Source organism: Grammomys surdaster, unplaced genomic scaffold (assembly GCF_004785775.1).
Source record: "Grammomys surdaster isolate TR1022 unplaced genomic scaffold, NIH_TR_1.0 211, whole genome shotgun sequence".
Lineage (NCBI taxonomy): Eukaryota > Metazoa > Chordata > Mammalia > Rodentia > Muridae > Grammomys > Grammomys surdaster.
Window position 1 is genome coordinate 3770445 of NW_021604656.1, and position 15497 is coordinate 3785941.

The following is a 15497-nucleotide window of genomic DNA, read 5'->3' on the forward strand; positions in this document are numbered from 1 at the left end:
CTTCTGGACTTAACACCTTTCCGTCTTCTTTGCTGCTTCTGCCATCTGACACGCATTAACATCCTGGTGGGCATCCTCAATTATCTTCATGGTTACAGTCTCCATCAGTAGCCTGAGAACCTGACTGCAGTGGTTAATCCCTGCCCATCCCCCACCCCCACCCCAAGGGCTTCTCTGTGTAGCCCTGGTTGTCCTGTAGACTAGCCTGGCCTTGAACTCATAGAGATCCTCCTTCCTCTGCTTCCCGAGTGCTGAAGTTAAAGGCATGCGCCATGCCATCGTGCCAGGTTTTGTGGTGGTTAATTATGCTTGTTTATTTAGTTGGAATAAAAGTATCTATGCCCAGGGCTTTAGTGAGGTACATCTTTGGGTGTGTTTGTGAATTCACTTTTGGAGAGGACTGGCTGAGTAGGAAAGGCTGCCTGCACATGGGAAATACCAATCTGTAGACTAGGTGAGGGTCATAGCTGAAGAAAAGGGGGGAAGAAAGCCAGCCGAGTATGTTTCCCTTTCTCTGCTTTCGAGTCCATGAAAATGTGGGCAGTGCTTTCCCAGACACAAAAGACTAATTCCTGTGAAGCGTGAGCCAAATGAACTCTTCAGAAACACAAGTCTTCAGGCTGAGCCCAGAGCCAAGAAACCAGAAACACACACACACACACACACACACACACACACACACACACACACACAGAGAGCTATCATTGGAAGGTCAGAGGGCAACTTAAGGAAGCTGATTTTCTTCTATGTAGGTTGCAGGGATTGAACTCAGATCCTCAGGATTGGTGGCAAGCGCCTTTACCTGCTGAGCCGTGGTGTCAGCCCCCAGCAGTGCATTTTACAAGCCCTGCAGCCAATTATGACCCATTCATAAAAGACCCACCCCACTGTAAGGCTCAGGTCAGATTCTAGACTTGATTTCAGCCCAGCCTGTTTTCCTTTCTCATAGAAACTTGTGCTGACTGAGGTTTGTACAGGTCACAGATGAGTCCCCACCAGCCCCCAGCACAGAAGGTACAGCTTTAACAAAAACGGTGCTAGGGCTAGAACCCAGGGCTGCCCAGCTCCACCCACACATTTGGTGCCCATTAGTGCATGCCAGCACTGAGCCTTGTGCCCCGGTACCATCGTTACAGATGTGGACTGACAACTGTGGATGTTAGCCTCCAGTTGAGCATTCTACCCTGCCCCCTCTGAATAATGCTTTCCTCCCCAACTTGCTTCTTGGTCATGATGTTTGTGCAGGAATAGAAACCCTGACTGAGACACCCTCCTTGCCTCTTGCCAAAAAACATTCATCTGAGTGTTCTTCACCTGGATGTCACTGGTCAGGACAGTGGTTGAATAATGTCTGAGATCACGGAAGCTGCAAAGCTTAGCTTCTCATCCCTCTCTCTCTCTCTCTCTCTCTCTTTTTTTTTTTTTTTTTGGTTTTTCGAAACAGGGTTTCTCTGTATAGCCCTGGCTGTCCTGGAACTCACTCTGTAGACCAGGCTGGCCTCGAACTCAGAAATCCACCTGCCTCTGCCTCCCAAGTGCTGGGATTAAAGGCATGTGCCACCACTGCCTGGCTTCATCCCTCTCTTCCTAGCTGATTCTCTCCTGCCCAGGGAGAGCTCTCACCTGATATCCATTGAGCACTGAGTCAGGCCTTATTCCTTGGCCTCACGTTCTGAATCTTCCTCCATCTCCTGATTTTTAAGCTGAAGGGAATGAGGTTCCGTGGGTTCAGGAATGTAGATCAGCATAGGGAAGGATTTAACATGCTAGGTGACAGTGCCACTGTGCCTGACCAGTGACGTCCAGGTGAAGAACACTTAGATGAACGTTTTTGGCAAGAGGCAAGGAGGGTGTCTCAGTCAGGGTTTGTATTCCTACACAAAACATCATGACCAAGAAGCAAGTTGGGGAGTAAAGGGTTTTTTCAGCTTACACTTCCACACTGCTCTTCATCACCAAAGGAAGTCAGGACTGGAACTCACACAGAGCAGGAACATGGAGGCAGGAGCTGATACAGAGACTATGGAGGGATGTCACTTACTGGCTTGCTTCCCCTGGCTTGCTCAACCTGCTTTCTTACAGAACCCAGGACTACCAGCCCAGGGATGGCCCCACCCACAATGGGCCCTCCCATCCTTGATCACTAATTGAGAAAATGCCTTACAGCTGGATCTCATGGAGGCATTTCCTCAAGGGAGGCTCCTTTCTCTGTGACAACTCCAGTTTGCGTCAGGTTGACACACAAAACCAGCCAGTACAGAGGACAACCACATAATGGATGGGGGTTCTACAAGATAGAAAGCCTCAGGGTACAAAACTCTCTAAGTTCTCAGACAAAACAGGGATGGGGCTTTTAATGCAAATGTCTCAGTCTCTAAGCATTAGCAAGTGTTTATCCTTCTGTTTTGTGGAGAGAAGCTCCCTTAAGGCTCTGGGACCTCCCTCAGTACTGGAACTCTGGGCGACCCGCTCCTACCTCCCAGAGGTTAGGGTCACAGGCCTATACTGGCCAGTTCACTAGTTGCTATTTTATAAACTCAGCTGCTTCTGGAGCCAGAGAAATACCAATACCACTGGATAATATTGAGGGCACAAACTGAGGGTGTGTGTGTGTGTTGCTACCTCTGTCATCCTAGAACAGTTTGCTTCAAATTCAGGCTTTCCTTAGTAGGTCCCAAATACCCTAAGAACAGACCCAGATTTTGACCCTTACTTTTAATTCTCTGAGTCTCACTCTGCCTGAGGACAGGTTTTTCTTGACACAGCTGTGCAGGGTGATGAACGATCACCTTCCAACCAGTAACCCCCTAGCCCACTCCCCGCCCCTCTTCACACTGTCTCCTCCACTCACCTGTCTGCCCAGGTGAGACTGGGTTCTCTGGTGGGTTAAAAGCGAGGAGCTGTGGGCGTCTTAGTTGCCGGTAGAGTCTTAAGCTTTGTCATGGCTACTTCTGACGTTGTGAGTCTACCCTATCTGCCTTTCTCAGAGCAACTGACTAGCTGGGGTGAAAACCATGGGGATCGGGGGTCAGCCAGAGCCAGGGCTTACTAGTCACTTTTGTTTTTTGTTTTGTTTTGTTTTTTTTCGAGACAGGGTTTCTCTGTGTAGTCCTGGCTGTCCTGGAACTCACTCTGTAGACCAGGCTGGCCTCGAACTCAGAATCTGCCTGTCTCTGCCTTCCAAGGGCTGGGATTAAAGGCGTGTGCCACCATCGCCCAGCGTGTTGTTATTTTTCAAGACAGGGTTTCTCTGTGTAGTCCTGGCTGTCCTGGGATTCACTCTCTAGACCAAGCTGGTCTGGAACTCAGAGATCTGCCTGCCTCTGTCTCCTGAGTGCTAGGGTCAAAGGCGGGTGTGCCATCACTGTTCTGCTACAGCTCACCCTTATTTCTTTCTCTGGTCAGACGAGCGAAGCTGAGGGTGAAATGCAGGAGGAGGAGGTGGTGAAAGAAAATGAGGTAGTGATGGAAAAGCCATCAGAAGCAGAGGAAAAGCCATCAGAAGCAGAGGAAAAGCCATCAGAAGCAGAGGAAAAGCCGTCAGAAGCAGAGGAAAAGCCGTCAGAAGCAACTGTGGAGGTAGTCCAAGGAGGAGAAGCCAGAGACCTTCCCGGATCCCCTAAGACTCTGAGGAGGAACTCCCACACAGAACATCCACCCCATCCACCCGATGTCCAGAGAAAGCTACACCCCCTGCAGTACAGGTAGGGAGGCCACAGAGAAACTATCCTGCTGAGAGGCCAGTCTCTGTGCCTCTCGAGCTGCCTGTGACCTTGGATCCTGCCTTCCACTCGGCGGACTTATCCTGGTGGAGGTTTAATACCTGCTCACCCTGCCTGTAGGGATAGCTGACTTCCCAAACCTTGTGGGGACTGTGTGTCCCAGATCTCACCTCCTACTTTACAAACTTGGCAGCCCAGGCACTGCGGGGCTTGGACATGTGGCGTCTTGACCCTCTATCTCCTATTCTCCAGGTGGGTTCTGTGGTTCTTCAAGAACGACCGAAGCCGGGCCTGGCAGGACAACCTGCAGCTAGTCACGAAGTTTAACACCGTGGAGGACTTCTGGGCGTGAGTGTCCGCCTTCAGGAGCTCTGAGTTGGGGGAGGGGGGGTCAAAGGCATCATAGCCTGTCACCTTCTCAGGGCCTTGTCAACATTTGCTCGGAGCTGAGGGTTGGTAGGTTCTTGGCAGGCTGTGGCCACCCACTTGTAAGCTTCTCAGGACTTAAGGAGAACCTAGAGTCTGGGAGAAGCAGGAATGAGCCCTGCTACTCCGTGGCTTTGTGGTTCTAACCAGGTTTTTTCCTCTCTAGAAACTTAGCTCAGCTACAGTGAGGATTATCAGGCTGCCACCTTAGCGTGTGTGCCAAAGACAAGCTGAGGAAGGCCACTAACCCAGGGAGGAGGCCCAGCTGCAACGCCCTAATGATGTAGACTTCACCAGGCTTTTTTAGTTCAGACAAGTTCCCAGAGAAGGAATTCCAGGTGGCTGGGCCCTTGTGTGTGTAGAGGGTGTGGGGAGGCCCTGGGAGGGAGGATGTGGATGGTTAGAAGCTAGGTCTAGAGAGGACTTGGAAAGACAGGGTCAGGTGAATCATGTGCTGTGAAGCCTTGAAACCGCTGTGTGGGGTGGGGTCTTTCCAGGATGTACAGCCATGTCAAGCTGGCCAGCAAGCTCTCTTCTGGCTGTGACTATGCTCTGTTTAAGGTAGGCTCTGCTCCAGGGACTGATTCCAGGGCTTTTCCCTCATGGATGACTGGGGCATGGGCAACTATGAATGCGTGAGTCTAGAGAGGAAAGGGCCTCAAGGATGGAGCCTAGGTTTTTGGCCTGGCTTCTAAACTAGCATGGACATCAGAACTGCACCTGTAAGGTGAGCTGGGGGGCATTCCTCATAACGTCCCGTCTCATCTTGGAGGTATCACCATCAGCACTTAGAGATTGTTCCAGGTGTCTTCCAGGCCACAAGGTTTGCAGACCACACAGCCAAGCTAGGATATCTACCCTAGCCCACAGAAATTCTGACCCAAAGGCACCTTAATCCTGTTCAGTAAAGGTGACAAGCACACAGATGAGGTTGCCAAAGGTGGCAACAGCGGGGCACGGGGGGGCAAGGGGCTTGGGGGACACAGGGCTCAGTGGTCTATGGGGTCTTGGAAGGGGTTTGTGTGGGAAGCTGAGTGGTTGGAGGTGACACCTGTTGTGAAGAGGGGAGGTAGGTAAATTAAGGCCTGGGTACAGAGCAGGCTAGGCTCTGTGCAGAGGGAGCTTGGTGTCCACTTCCCTTTTAACAAAGGGAGGCGACTGACCCAGCCCTCCCCACAGGAAGGTATCCAACCCATGTGGGAAGACAGCAGAAACAAGAGGGGCGGCCGCTGGCTGCTCAGCATCGCCAAACAACAGCGCCACCTTGAACTGGACCGTCTGTGGCTGGAGACAGTGAGTAGAGGGAGGGGAAGAGATGCAGGTGTGGGCCTTAGAAAGGCAATGGTCTCAAAGCTGCTGGGGTGGACCCTGTATCCAAGCTGGGGCACTTACCAGTCCTCTTTCCGGCCCAGTTGCTGTGTCTGCTCGGGGACAGCTTTAAGGAATACAGCAGGGAGGTGTGTGGTGCTGTCGTAAACATCCGCACCAAGGGGGACAAGATTGCCCTATGGACAAGCGAAGCAGAGGACAAAGTCGGCGTGATGCACATCGGGTGAGGATCCTCTCCCCATGGTCCTGGGGGGCTGCAAGGGCAAACCTCTGGAAGCCTTCAGACTGGCTCTCCCTTCTTCTGCACTCACTTATATAAAAGAGGTAGGAATTTAGACCCAAACTATTTTTAATGAAAGCCTTCAGGTTCACTAAGGGGTTCTACTACGGGTACTGCTCTATGAGTAAGACTGCAAAACAGGTGAGGCTGGAGCTGGAACCAGGGAGATAATCTGAACAAAAGAATAGGGCCTGGGTTATGTCTGCCATCTTACCCTGTCTTCCATACTAGGCAAATATACAAAGAGAGCCTGGGCCTCTCCACGAAGACCATCATTGGGTACCAGGCCCATGCAGACACCGCTGCCAAGAGCAACTCCTTAGCCAAGAACAAGTTTGTGGTGTGAGGCGGGCTTCAGACACTACTCACTGGGCACCTTCCTCCTGCTGTTTGATGGACAGGGAAGACTGCACTGTGGATTCTGGGGCAGGGCTTAGGAGGTGGATGGCCTGGTTCTTTACCTCTTTCTAGGAACTCGTATAAGCACCACCCCTTAGATAAGGTCTCACTTGTTGCCCGGGTTGGCCTCTTATTTATGGTCTTAAGCCATTCTCCCGATTCAGCCTACATAACTGGGATTGCAGGAATTCACCATTGTGCCTGCATTCATAATAACTTCAGCATTTTTTGGGCTGAGGCCTTGTGGCAGCTGGCCAACACTTATAAACTACTCTCGACTGCTAGCCCTGCATGTGGCTATTTGCCAAAGGCAGGGTGAAGCAAAGTCCTGGCTCAACCCTGCCAAATAAGGACAGCAGAATCCTAGGTGGCCTGAGGCAGGCTCTTCTGTCTTGGAAGAAGGGTTCTAGGCCACTTGATATTAAGGAGTTCAATTCTCTGTGAGCTTAAAGGCTTATTATGGGTTGTCCTCATCAGATCTGTAGCTTGGGTACACATCCTAAAATCTGTCCCTTCCCTAGACTTGTTGTGATTGGGTCCTATCCTCCCTCTCCTCAAGTATGGAGTAGGTTAGAGAGGAAACTCAAGCATTTGAGCATTTGTGTAAAGACAGGTGGGCACTCGGGACTGAGAATGCCCTGCATAACCTTCCCATCTAAAGACCGTCCTGTGGGTTCTGTGTCTCTCCGCCTGCTGAAGTGATGGATGGATAAACATTCACGCCATGAAGAGACTGCAGTGGTAGTTGGGCTTCACCATGGTTTTGTTAGAAGGGGCCCACTTGACGCTAATGATGCTTAAGGCCCTTTTTGTATCTGGTATAAATAAACACTTTGGAACAAACTTGGAATCTTAAGTATTTAAGATCAGGCATACCTAAACCTGGATCTGCCCCGTCCTGTTTTGCGTCAAAAGGACTCCAGTGAGTCCCAGGTACCAAGGAAACCAGAGAAAGCCCAAGATGGTATGGGACAGGGGCTACCTACCATAGGAATAGGCAAAACAGAACATGCGTGTTACGCCAGCCTGTTTGTATTCAACTCCACTGTGTGTGGATGCATGGCACTGTTCATTGGTCCCACTATCCCCAGCTGCTTATCCCTGGGGAATGGACTCTGGTTCTTGAGCCTTAGACTGGAGATCTACAGTCTTCATTCACACTTGGCTCACTTGCTTTGTCAGTTGGCTCATTGAGGACTTGGGGAGCTTACCGAGACACGACTGCATGTAGAGAAGAGATGGGGACTCCTCAGAGATGGAGGTTGCAAGGGGTTGAGTGGGGTTGGGGTGTAGCCAAAGACTGGCCCAGAGGCAGGGTCTTGGAGAGGAGTGAGGCTCCAAGGAGGTGGTCTGTGGTTCAGAACTGAGGCTGAGTAGGGCGGAGCTCCAGGACGACTGAGGCCGGTTGGAGGCGGGGTCTGGGGCGGATCAGAGGTGGGACCCGGTTTAGAGGCGGGGCTCGAGAACAGGTTGGCTAGGGCAGAGTTTTGGGCGGGTCGTGGGCGGGGCTTCAGGAGGACAGCTGCAAGATATGGGCGGAGCCTGGGAGGATTAAGCCGGGCTGGAGGCGGAGTCGTGGGTGTGGGCGGGGCTTCGTTAGGACTCAACTTGGCTGGGACGGGGCGTGGGCGGAGCTTCAAGAAGACCGAGCCATGCTGAGGCGGGGTGTGGACTGACACTGTGGGCGGGGCCGGATGAGGGCACCGCACTCCGGGTGTGGCGGTCGGAGCGCCGGGGGCGGTGCCACAGCGGGCGGGGCAGCCGGTGAGCTGTGTGGCTTTGGCCATGAAACCGCAGCCACCGGGCTAGGCCCGGGGCTGCTCCAGGCCTGGGCGGCCCGCAGAGGGCTGGGCCGGTCCCCGGCTCGGGTTCCCGGGGCGGCAGGTGGCCACTCACCATGCCCGGCAAGCACCAGCAATTCCAGGACCCTGAGGTCGGCTGCTGTGGGAAATACTTCCTGTTTGGCTTCAACATCGTCTTCTGGGTGAGTGCGGGTCCGCTTCTCGCTGTGCGCTGAGGATGGGGATTAGGGAGTCTCAGTTGCTGGTGAGGGAGACTCTTCTCAGGAGCTTACGACCGGGGACTGTCCCCCCCAGCCCCTCCACCCCAATGCCCTGTCCTCAACTACTCTGGGGAGCTACTGGGATAGCTGGGAGGCGGGACCCAGTCCCAGCAAGGGTGCGTTGGGAGTTTTTCTTTGCAGCCCCAAGTTTGGGAGGAAAAAGGGGGCGGCGTTTGCCGGAAGACTGCAGGGGCGCGGTGGTTGAGGACGAGCCTTGCCCCGCCTCCTGGCCACTCCAGCTCCCAGCGTGGTGCGGTGAGGTTTGCGAGGTTGGGTCCTAGCCCGACGCTCAGAAGCTTGTGAGCCTGGAGGGTAGGAGTGACAAAAGCCAAGGCCTCTGCCTCTGCAGGGAAAGGAGTTCCAGTTGAGAACAGGGAGCTGTCCCTTGGGAGCAGCATTCAGCATTCCGTAGCTGACCAAACAGAGGCTTCCCTCTGTGTGGCATCTGTGTCCTGGTCCTGCCAAGTCATCTTTCTCTTCTCCCTCCCCCATCCTATTGCCAAAGCGGGCCATGCATGCCCTCCTTTACACCAGGCTTTTCCAACTTACATTCAGCAAGATTCAGCATCTCTGTTCTCCACCCACAAGCTGCTGGGTTTGCCCTATGGTGGGTGTCCTTGGATTTCAGCAGTCTTCTGTTCTGAAGGGTGTGGGCAGCTACAGGGAGCGCTGGTCTGGAAGTCAAAGGGCCTGAGTGTAGTAGGCCTTGTCCAGCCAGAGGCTTTGAGCAAGCTACTTTACTCTCTGGGCCTTAGCTTTCCAGTCTGGGAGGGGCTGGTATTGGAGTTTGTCCTTGTGGGTTGTTCGATTAAATGAGAGTTTTTGTTGTTGAGACAGGGTCTCACTCTCTAGCCCATCCTGACTTGGAATTTGCTGCAGTTTTCCTGTCTGAGCATCTTGAGTGCTGGGATTACAGATGTGAGCCATCACACCCAGCTTAATAGCAAATGAGTTCTAATGAGGCTTGTTCTCTCGACTACCTTATTATTATCATGTGTAGTTTACAGATTAGGGGGCTGAAAGGGTAGAGGTGAGAGCTTAAGTCACTGTCTAGAGAAACAGGTGATTATCGGGGGGGGGGGGAGGGAAGGCAGAGCAGCAGGCTGAAGTGACTCTGAGAGGAGGAGGGATGAACGTCCCCACTTTGTTCAGGGTCTGGGCGGGGGAGTGAAGGTGGACAGAAAGAACATTAAGGTCCCATGCTTGGGCGGCATGGGGCAGTCAGGGTTGGATCAGATCTTGTTGGCTGCAGGTGCATGGAAAGGTGACAGAGGATCTGGAGATGGGCCTTGAATTCCTGATGTCCCATCTCCCAAGTGTGAGGGTCATAGGTCTGTGCCTCTCTGCTGGGCTCTACTTATGCCATCTGGACACCAGCTAGGTGTCATCTGGGCAGCCTGGGCTCCCGATAGCGCCTTAATCTTTCTCATTGTCTAGCCTCAGTTCCTTGCTTGGAGAGCCCTGATGATCAAAGCCAGCCACCCTCTCACCTCTGACCTGTGGCAGCTCCTAGACATGGAGTCTTTGAGGAAAACACACTACCAGAGTAGAGAAAAAGAGACTACCAACACCCCCCTCCACCTCCCCTTCCTTCCCTGGTGCTGGGTTCTGTCCACTGCTGTATCCTCCCTGGAAATGCCTTCTCTGTGCTGGGGTGTGCAGCCAGTGTCACGTTGTCTGCCTCATCCCATCTGATTTACCTCATCTTTGGACAAGAGTCGAGCCAATGTTTTTTTTTTTCCCTAAGTCCCTCCTAAACTTCCCAGCCTCCTGCTCAGCCCCCCTCTTTGTTCAGCCCTAGCCTCTTACCTAACTCCCCTCCACAGTCATTTCTGCTTGCTGGGACCCTGACATCTCCCTGGCTCCAGACACTCACGTCCACACCCCACCATCACCTTCTGTTTCAGACACCTCAGTGCCCCATCGCTGTTAGCCCGTGAGCACATCAGAGGACAGGCTAGCCCTGCTCTCTGCCCTCTCTGCCCTGTACAGAGGAAACACCAAGCAAACAGACACCTAAGTGTCTGGAGAGGGCAGTGGGCAGCTGGGGTTTGAATGGCAAGGAGGACCAAGAGGAAGAAGAGTTCTAGGTAGAGCATCCAGAAAAGTCAAAGATCCCATGGTCACCGTTTACTACCTAGTGAGTTGGAGGCCAGCCTTGATGACTGCCATGAGACTCTGACTCAAAAAGCCAAAAGAGAGGCTGGAGAGATGGCTTAGTGGTTAAGAGCACTGACAGCTCTTCCAGAGGTCCTGAGTTCAATGCCCAACAACCACATGGTGGCTCACAACCATCTGTAATGGGATCTGATGCCCTCTTTTGGTGTGTCTGAAGAAAGTGTACATAAAAATAAAAAAAAAAATGAATCTTAAAAAAAAAAAAAAGCCAAAACAAAGGTACAAGTATGTCTGAGGCCAGATGTTTTCTGAGCCAGGCTGGGGCCTCTCAGGATTCTGCTCCATGTTGAGAGAGTCCTCAGAGAGTCCAGGAAGGGGCTGATGTCCAGCATGAGGCTTAAGGTGGGTAGCTTCAGTTCCTCTAGCTATCCTGTGGGGAAGACTCCCTAACCGATGTCCTTGATAGATACATTGCCAAGACCCATTCACAGCTTTGGGGGTGGGGGTGGGGCATCTCTCTCAGCTCCCAAGGTCAAGGATGGGTCAAGGGCGGTCAAAAACCCTGGTGTAGTGCCCAGGCCTGAACTCTCCCTGCTATTGTAGGTGCTGGGAGCCCTGTTCCTGGCCATTGGTCTCTGGGCCTGGGGTGAGAAGGTAAGAGAGAGGGGCTGCCCGGGGGTGAGGGTGAGGGGAGTCACTCCCTCATACTTGTCTACTCCCTGGTTCAGGGTGTTCTCTCCAACATCTCAGCGCTGACAGATCTAGGCGGTCTTGACCCCGTGTGGCTGTTTGTGGTGGTCGGGGGAGTCATGTCAGTGCTGGGCTTTGCTGGCTGCATCGGGGCCCTCCGGGAAAACACCTTCCTGCTCAAGTTTGTAAGTCTTTCTCTAAGTCTCTGTCTACCCCAGATCCACCAGAGACTCTTAACCTCTTTCCATACAGTTCTTGCCTAGCCAAGGTGACCAGACAAGAAACAGGTAAAACTACGCTGTCTTTTATCAATGGAACACGGTACTGAGGGGCAGGGAACAAGTTCAGCGGTAGAGCACACACTGCAGGGTTGGGAGGGGGCGGCGCTTAAGTGATAGGGGGCGGAGCCTGGAAACTATGGCTCCCTTGCGTCTTGACAGAGGTAGTGGGAGTTCTTCCCTGTCCACAGACGCCATGACTCTCCAATGCTCGCCATCTGTGTGCCCCCCCAACCCAGTTCTCTGTGTTCCTCGGCCTCATCTTCTTCCTGGAGCTGGCGGCGGGGATCCTGGCCTTCGTTTTCAAGGACTGGATCCGAGACCAACTAAATCTCTTCATTAACAACAACGTCAAAGCCTACCGGGATGATATTGACCTTCAGAACCTTATCGACTTTGCTCAGGAATATGTGAGTGTGGCGCCCATCATGGGCCTCGGGCAAAGGGCACCTGATGGACACACAAGAAAGGGAGCAAGTTCTGTGTGTGCACGGACCATTTCCTAACCCACCCAGGCCAGCAGAGGCCAGGGAAGGAACCTTTGAGAGCCCCTGTCCCAGGAGAAGCCAGCTCCTGCTCATTCCCTAGACTTCCTTGTGCCTAGTCCTGTAGAGATACAGGCTTGGGAAACGGTGGCCAGAGGAGGAAACGGTGCATACAATGCAGGTCTGTGCCCAGAGTATCTGCCAGGGCTGCGTTGCTGGTGCTCCCCAACTATGCCCCAGATTTTGTACAGTCTTAATCCTTCAGCCTTCTTCTTTTATTTTGAGCATCACAACTTTGGTTTGGTGACAGATGATTTTGTCCTTGTGCAGATATCAGAGCAAAAGCGACACTTGTTTCATTTATTTATGTGTATAGGTGTTTTGTGTGTGTGTATGTGTGTGCCAAGTGTTTGCCTAGTGCCTGAAGAAGCCAGAACTGGAGTTATAGGCAGTTGTGAGGTGCCATGTTGGTGCTGGGAATTGAACCTGGGTCTTCAGGAAGAGCAGCCAGTGCTCTTAACAACTAATCCATCTCTCCAGCCCCAGTCTGGTTTTTCTTCAAGCATTGTGTATTATCTATGATTGCATATTCTGTACTTAGAGCCTCGGAAAACATCCCCACCTGCACATTCCAGTCCTTATAATCCCTCGGGGCCACACCTCGTGTCACACCAAGTCACCTTCACCAAGATTTGTTTCTGGGGCTCAGCAGTGCCCCGAAGCTGTGCAGGGCAGAGGCAGTCCTGTAGCCTGTAGCTCCGGTGTGCTTCCTTTCTCTATTCAGTATGGAATTGGGACAGGCCCGGCATACGCCAGGCCCTGAGCCAGGTGCGGGGAGATTCGGTGTTTTTAACATGTGCAGCCAGTTCCCTTCGTGATGGCGGTGTGCTGGGGAGAGGATGCTAAGCATATAAAATAGGGCTGGGGGAGGGGCGCGGGGAGGCAGGAGGAGCGGACACACTGTGAGGAGGGCTGAAATGGAGCCTCTGAATGGTGACCTTGTCGACTCCGTGAGGAGAGGAAGGAATTGGTGAGGGGTGTAAGGAACAGGATGGCTCCCCAGCAGGGACCGCAGGCACTTAACAGGTGCTGGCTCAGCTGTGTCTGAGACCTGCACACACAAACCACATGGCCAGGCGTCAAGCCCCCGGCTGTGCTTACAGGGTCTGTGTCTACGACCAGAGCCGTCTCGTGCTCATCCAAGAGCGTTTGCAACCCACACGACCGTCTCCTCAGCAGCTGGTGTAGCTCACTTAGGGCTCTGCAGTCACAGGCTCTTGCACCGCAGACTTGGGGTTGCCATGGCCACATCTGGCAAGACAAGCAAGCACTCTCCCCTCTGGAGAGGGGAACTGGGGCTCCAACATGATGCCAGCAGGCGTTTGTGGAGTGGACGGGGATGGAAAAGGGGCAGGAGGGCAAATCTGGCTGGGCTTCCTCTCCTGTCCCCTCAGGGAAGTCCATGAGGAAGCCACAACCTCCACTCAGTGTCTCACCTCTGGGGTCTCCACTCTGATTCCTATGAGCTCAGGCCTATTGCTGGGGGGTGTGGGTGGGGGGTCCCTCCTTCCCAGCCAGCTTGCTCCTTAGGGTGAGGCTCTAGGGTTGGGCCTGGTTGCCAGCTGTTCACTCTGGACTCTTCTCTCCCCCTAGTGGTCTTGCTGTGGAGCCCGAGGGCCCAATGACTGGAACCTCAATATCTACTTCAACTGCACTGACTTGAACCCAAGCCGCGAGCGCTGTGGGGTGCCCTTTTCCTGCTGTGTTAGGGACCCTGCGGTGAGTGGCGCCCTGGGAGGAGGTAGGATCCCTTAGCGGTGGGAGGTGCATGCCAGTGTGCTCTGGTGTCTATGAGAGAACGGAGAAGTCTGGGGTTTCACTGCCGATGAGTGGGCGTGGTAAAACCCAAGCTTCCGTTTGCTCTTCTGTGAAGGAGGGGCATTGGACTTGAGGATCTGGGTGAGCTCAAGGGTGTTCCCTTAGCATATTGCTAATGGCCTGTCTCCCCCTCAGGAAGATGTCCTCAATACCCAGTGTGGCTATGACATCCGACTCAAACTGGTGAGAGGGATGAGGACAGGGTTGAGGGTAGCCTGGAATACAGGAGGTGACATGGGAACCTCTCATAAGCTCCCACGGAAGGTCTAAGGGCTTCTGTGGAGTGGAACTGGCCCTGGGTGGGTTTGAGGTATTGGATTGCTCATCCCTCTCTGAGGAGCATATGCTGTGGTTGGCATCACTCGAGACCTTGGTTGATAGAGAGATAATACATCAATTTTACACTCAGGGAGCAGAAAGAGAAAACCATGAAATTATAGACACATTAAATGTCTTAAGACAGCTCAGCTGAGAACTTAGAAGGTTAATAGGTAGGGTCTGAGTCAGGGAAAGCCTCTTCAGAGCAGAAAGCCAGGCTAAAACCCAGAGAAGAAGCCTTCTGTGCAAAGGCCCTGTGGCAGAATTCCAAGGAGCAGTTGGGGAGGACACTGGAGCAGGGATGGGCTCGGCAAGGTGGAGGGGGCGGGGGATCTGAGCTGAGGCAGGCAGGCTGAGGCAGGCAGGCTGAGGCAGGCAGGCTGAGCCTGGTCCATGTCTCCTCAGGAGCTTGAGCAGCAAGGCTCCATCTACACCAAAGGCTGTGTGGGCCAGTTTGAGAAATGGCTGCAAGACAACCTGATTGTGGTGGCCGGGGTCTTGGTGGGCATAGCCCTCCTCCAGGTACCAGCCTTGGCTTGCACACCCTCCTCCCGCCTGACGCTCTCTGCTCTTCCTCACCTCTCTCTCTCTCTCTCTCTCTCTCTCTCTCTCTCTCTCTCTTACAGATATTTGGCATCTGCTTGGCCCAGAACCTCATGAGTGACATCAAGGCAGTGAAGGCCAACTGGTGAGGCTGCCAGGGGTGACGGCCACATGCCTGACCCACAGAGCTCTAGTGGGGGCCTCCTAGGACACTCTGCCTCACTCACAATGGCAAGGCCTGTGGGACATCTGTTATGACCTGGCTTTGTGAGCATGGTGCTCATTACTGCCCCCCACCCACCCACAAAGCCAGTGGGGCTGGACTGGGGCTGTTTGCCACAGAGCTCTGTGTGTGGGGTGTGTACCTGTGTGTGTGTGCAAGCACACTCATAAGTACACCTGGAGTCTCTGCCCCACTGCTGTGAGGCAGTGGCCCTTCTAGAGCTCTAGGGGAGATGGAGGGTAGGGCATGCACCTGTGTCCCCTGGTCTACTGTGGGATGTATCTGTGTGGCTTAGGAGCCTGCTGTCTCAGACCTCTCCATACTCACCATGACCTCGAGCCTGCCCAGAGCTCGCCTTGGCCTCAGTGTCACAGCCTTTGAAATGGGTCCAAGAATCCTCTCTCTCGCTTGCCTCTCAGGATCACACACGGTGATGGCTACAAACGACTCAATAAATAACACTTTGAAAAACAGTGGCTTATGTTCACCATCCTCGAAGGTTCTGTTGTCAGCATGGCCTCTACAGAGCTCTCCAGTGAGGACCCTGGCCTGAATCCAACCAAGGCCTTGTAGGTCTGGGTAGACTATGCACTTGAGACAGCCTTTCAAATGGGTATATTGCCTTAAAGGTGACATCTCCTGTTCCTCCTGGGTATGGCTGTGTTAGGGTCATCTACAACGGGACACAGAGGCACCTCACCTGGTCTGTTCTATGTACCTGACTCCTAGTTTCTGAAAGTTGACCT

General features: G+C 53.3%; 2 protein-coding genes across 4 annotated transcripts; both read left to right on the plus strand.

Moving 5' to 3' along the window:
* The first annotated feature begins 2941 nt into the window (after positions 1-2941).
* Positions 2942-6103, plus strand: Eif4e1b (eukaryotic translation initiation factor 4E family member 1B). The gene is made up of 8 exons (XM_028772159.1): positions 2942-2959; positions 3406-3466; positions 3551-3704; positions 3975-4070; positions 4646-4709; positions 5328-5441; positions 5561-5700; positions 5989-6103. The coding sequence occupies exons 1-8, from the start codon at positions 2942-2944 to the stop codon at positions 6101-6103; spliced, it is 762 nt and encodes a 253-aa protein (XP_028627992.1).
* A 1940-nt stretch (positions 6104-8043) lies between these two features.
* Tspan17 (tetraspanin 17) lies at positions 8044-15227 on the plus strand. 3 transcript variants are annotated; one of them, XM_028772073.1, is made up of 9 exons: positions 8044-8140; positions 10940-10990; positions 11065-11211; positions 11544-11714; positions 13443-13568; positions 13803-13850; positions 14391-14507; positions 14612-14673; positions 15047-15227. In XM_028772073.1, the coding sequence occupies exons 1-9, from the start codon at positions 8054-8056 to the stop codon at positions 15081-15083; spliced, it is 846 nt and encodes a 281-aa protein (XP_028627906.1). In that variant the 5' UTR covers positions 8044-8053; the 3' UTR covers positions 15084-15227. The 3 variants fall into 3 exon arrangements, with proteins under 3 accessions (XP_028627906.1, XP_028627907.1, XP_028627908.1); XM_028772074.1 differs by lacking the exon at positions 14391-14507; XM_028772075.1 differs by lacking the exon at positions 15047-15227 and having other exon boundaries at positions 13807-13850; positions 14612-14672.
* Positions 15228-15497: the final 270 nt, after the last annotated feature.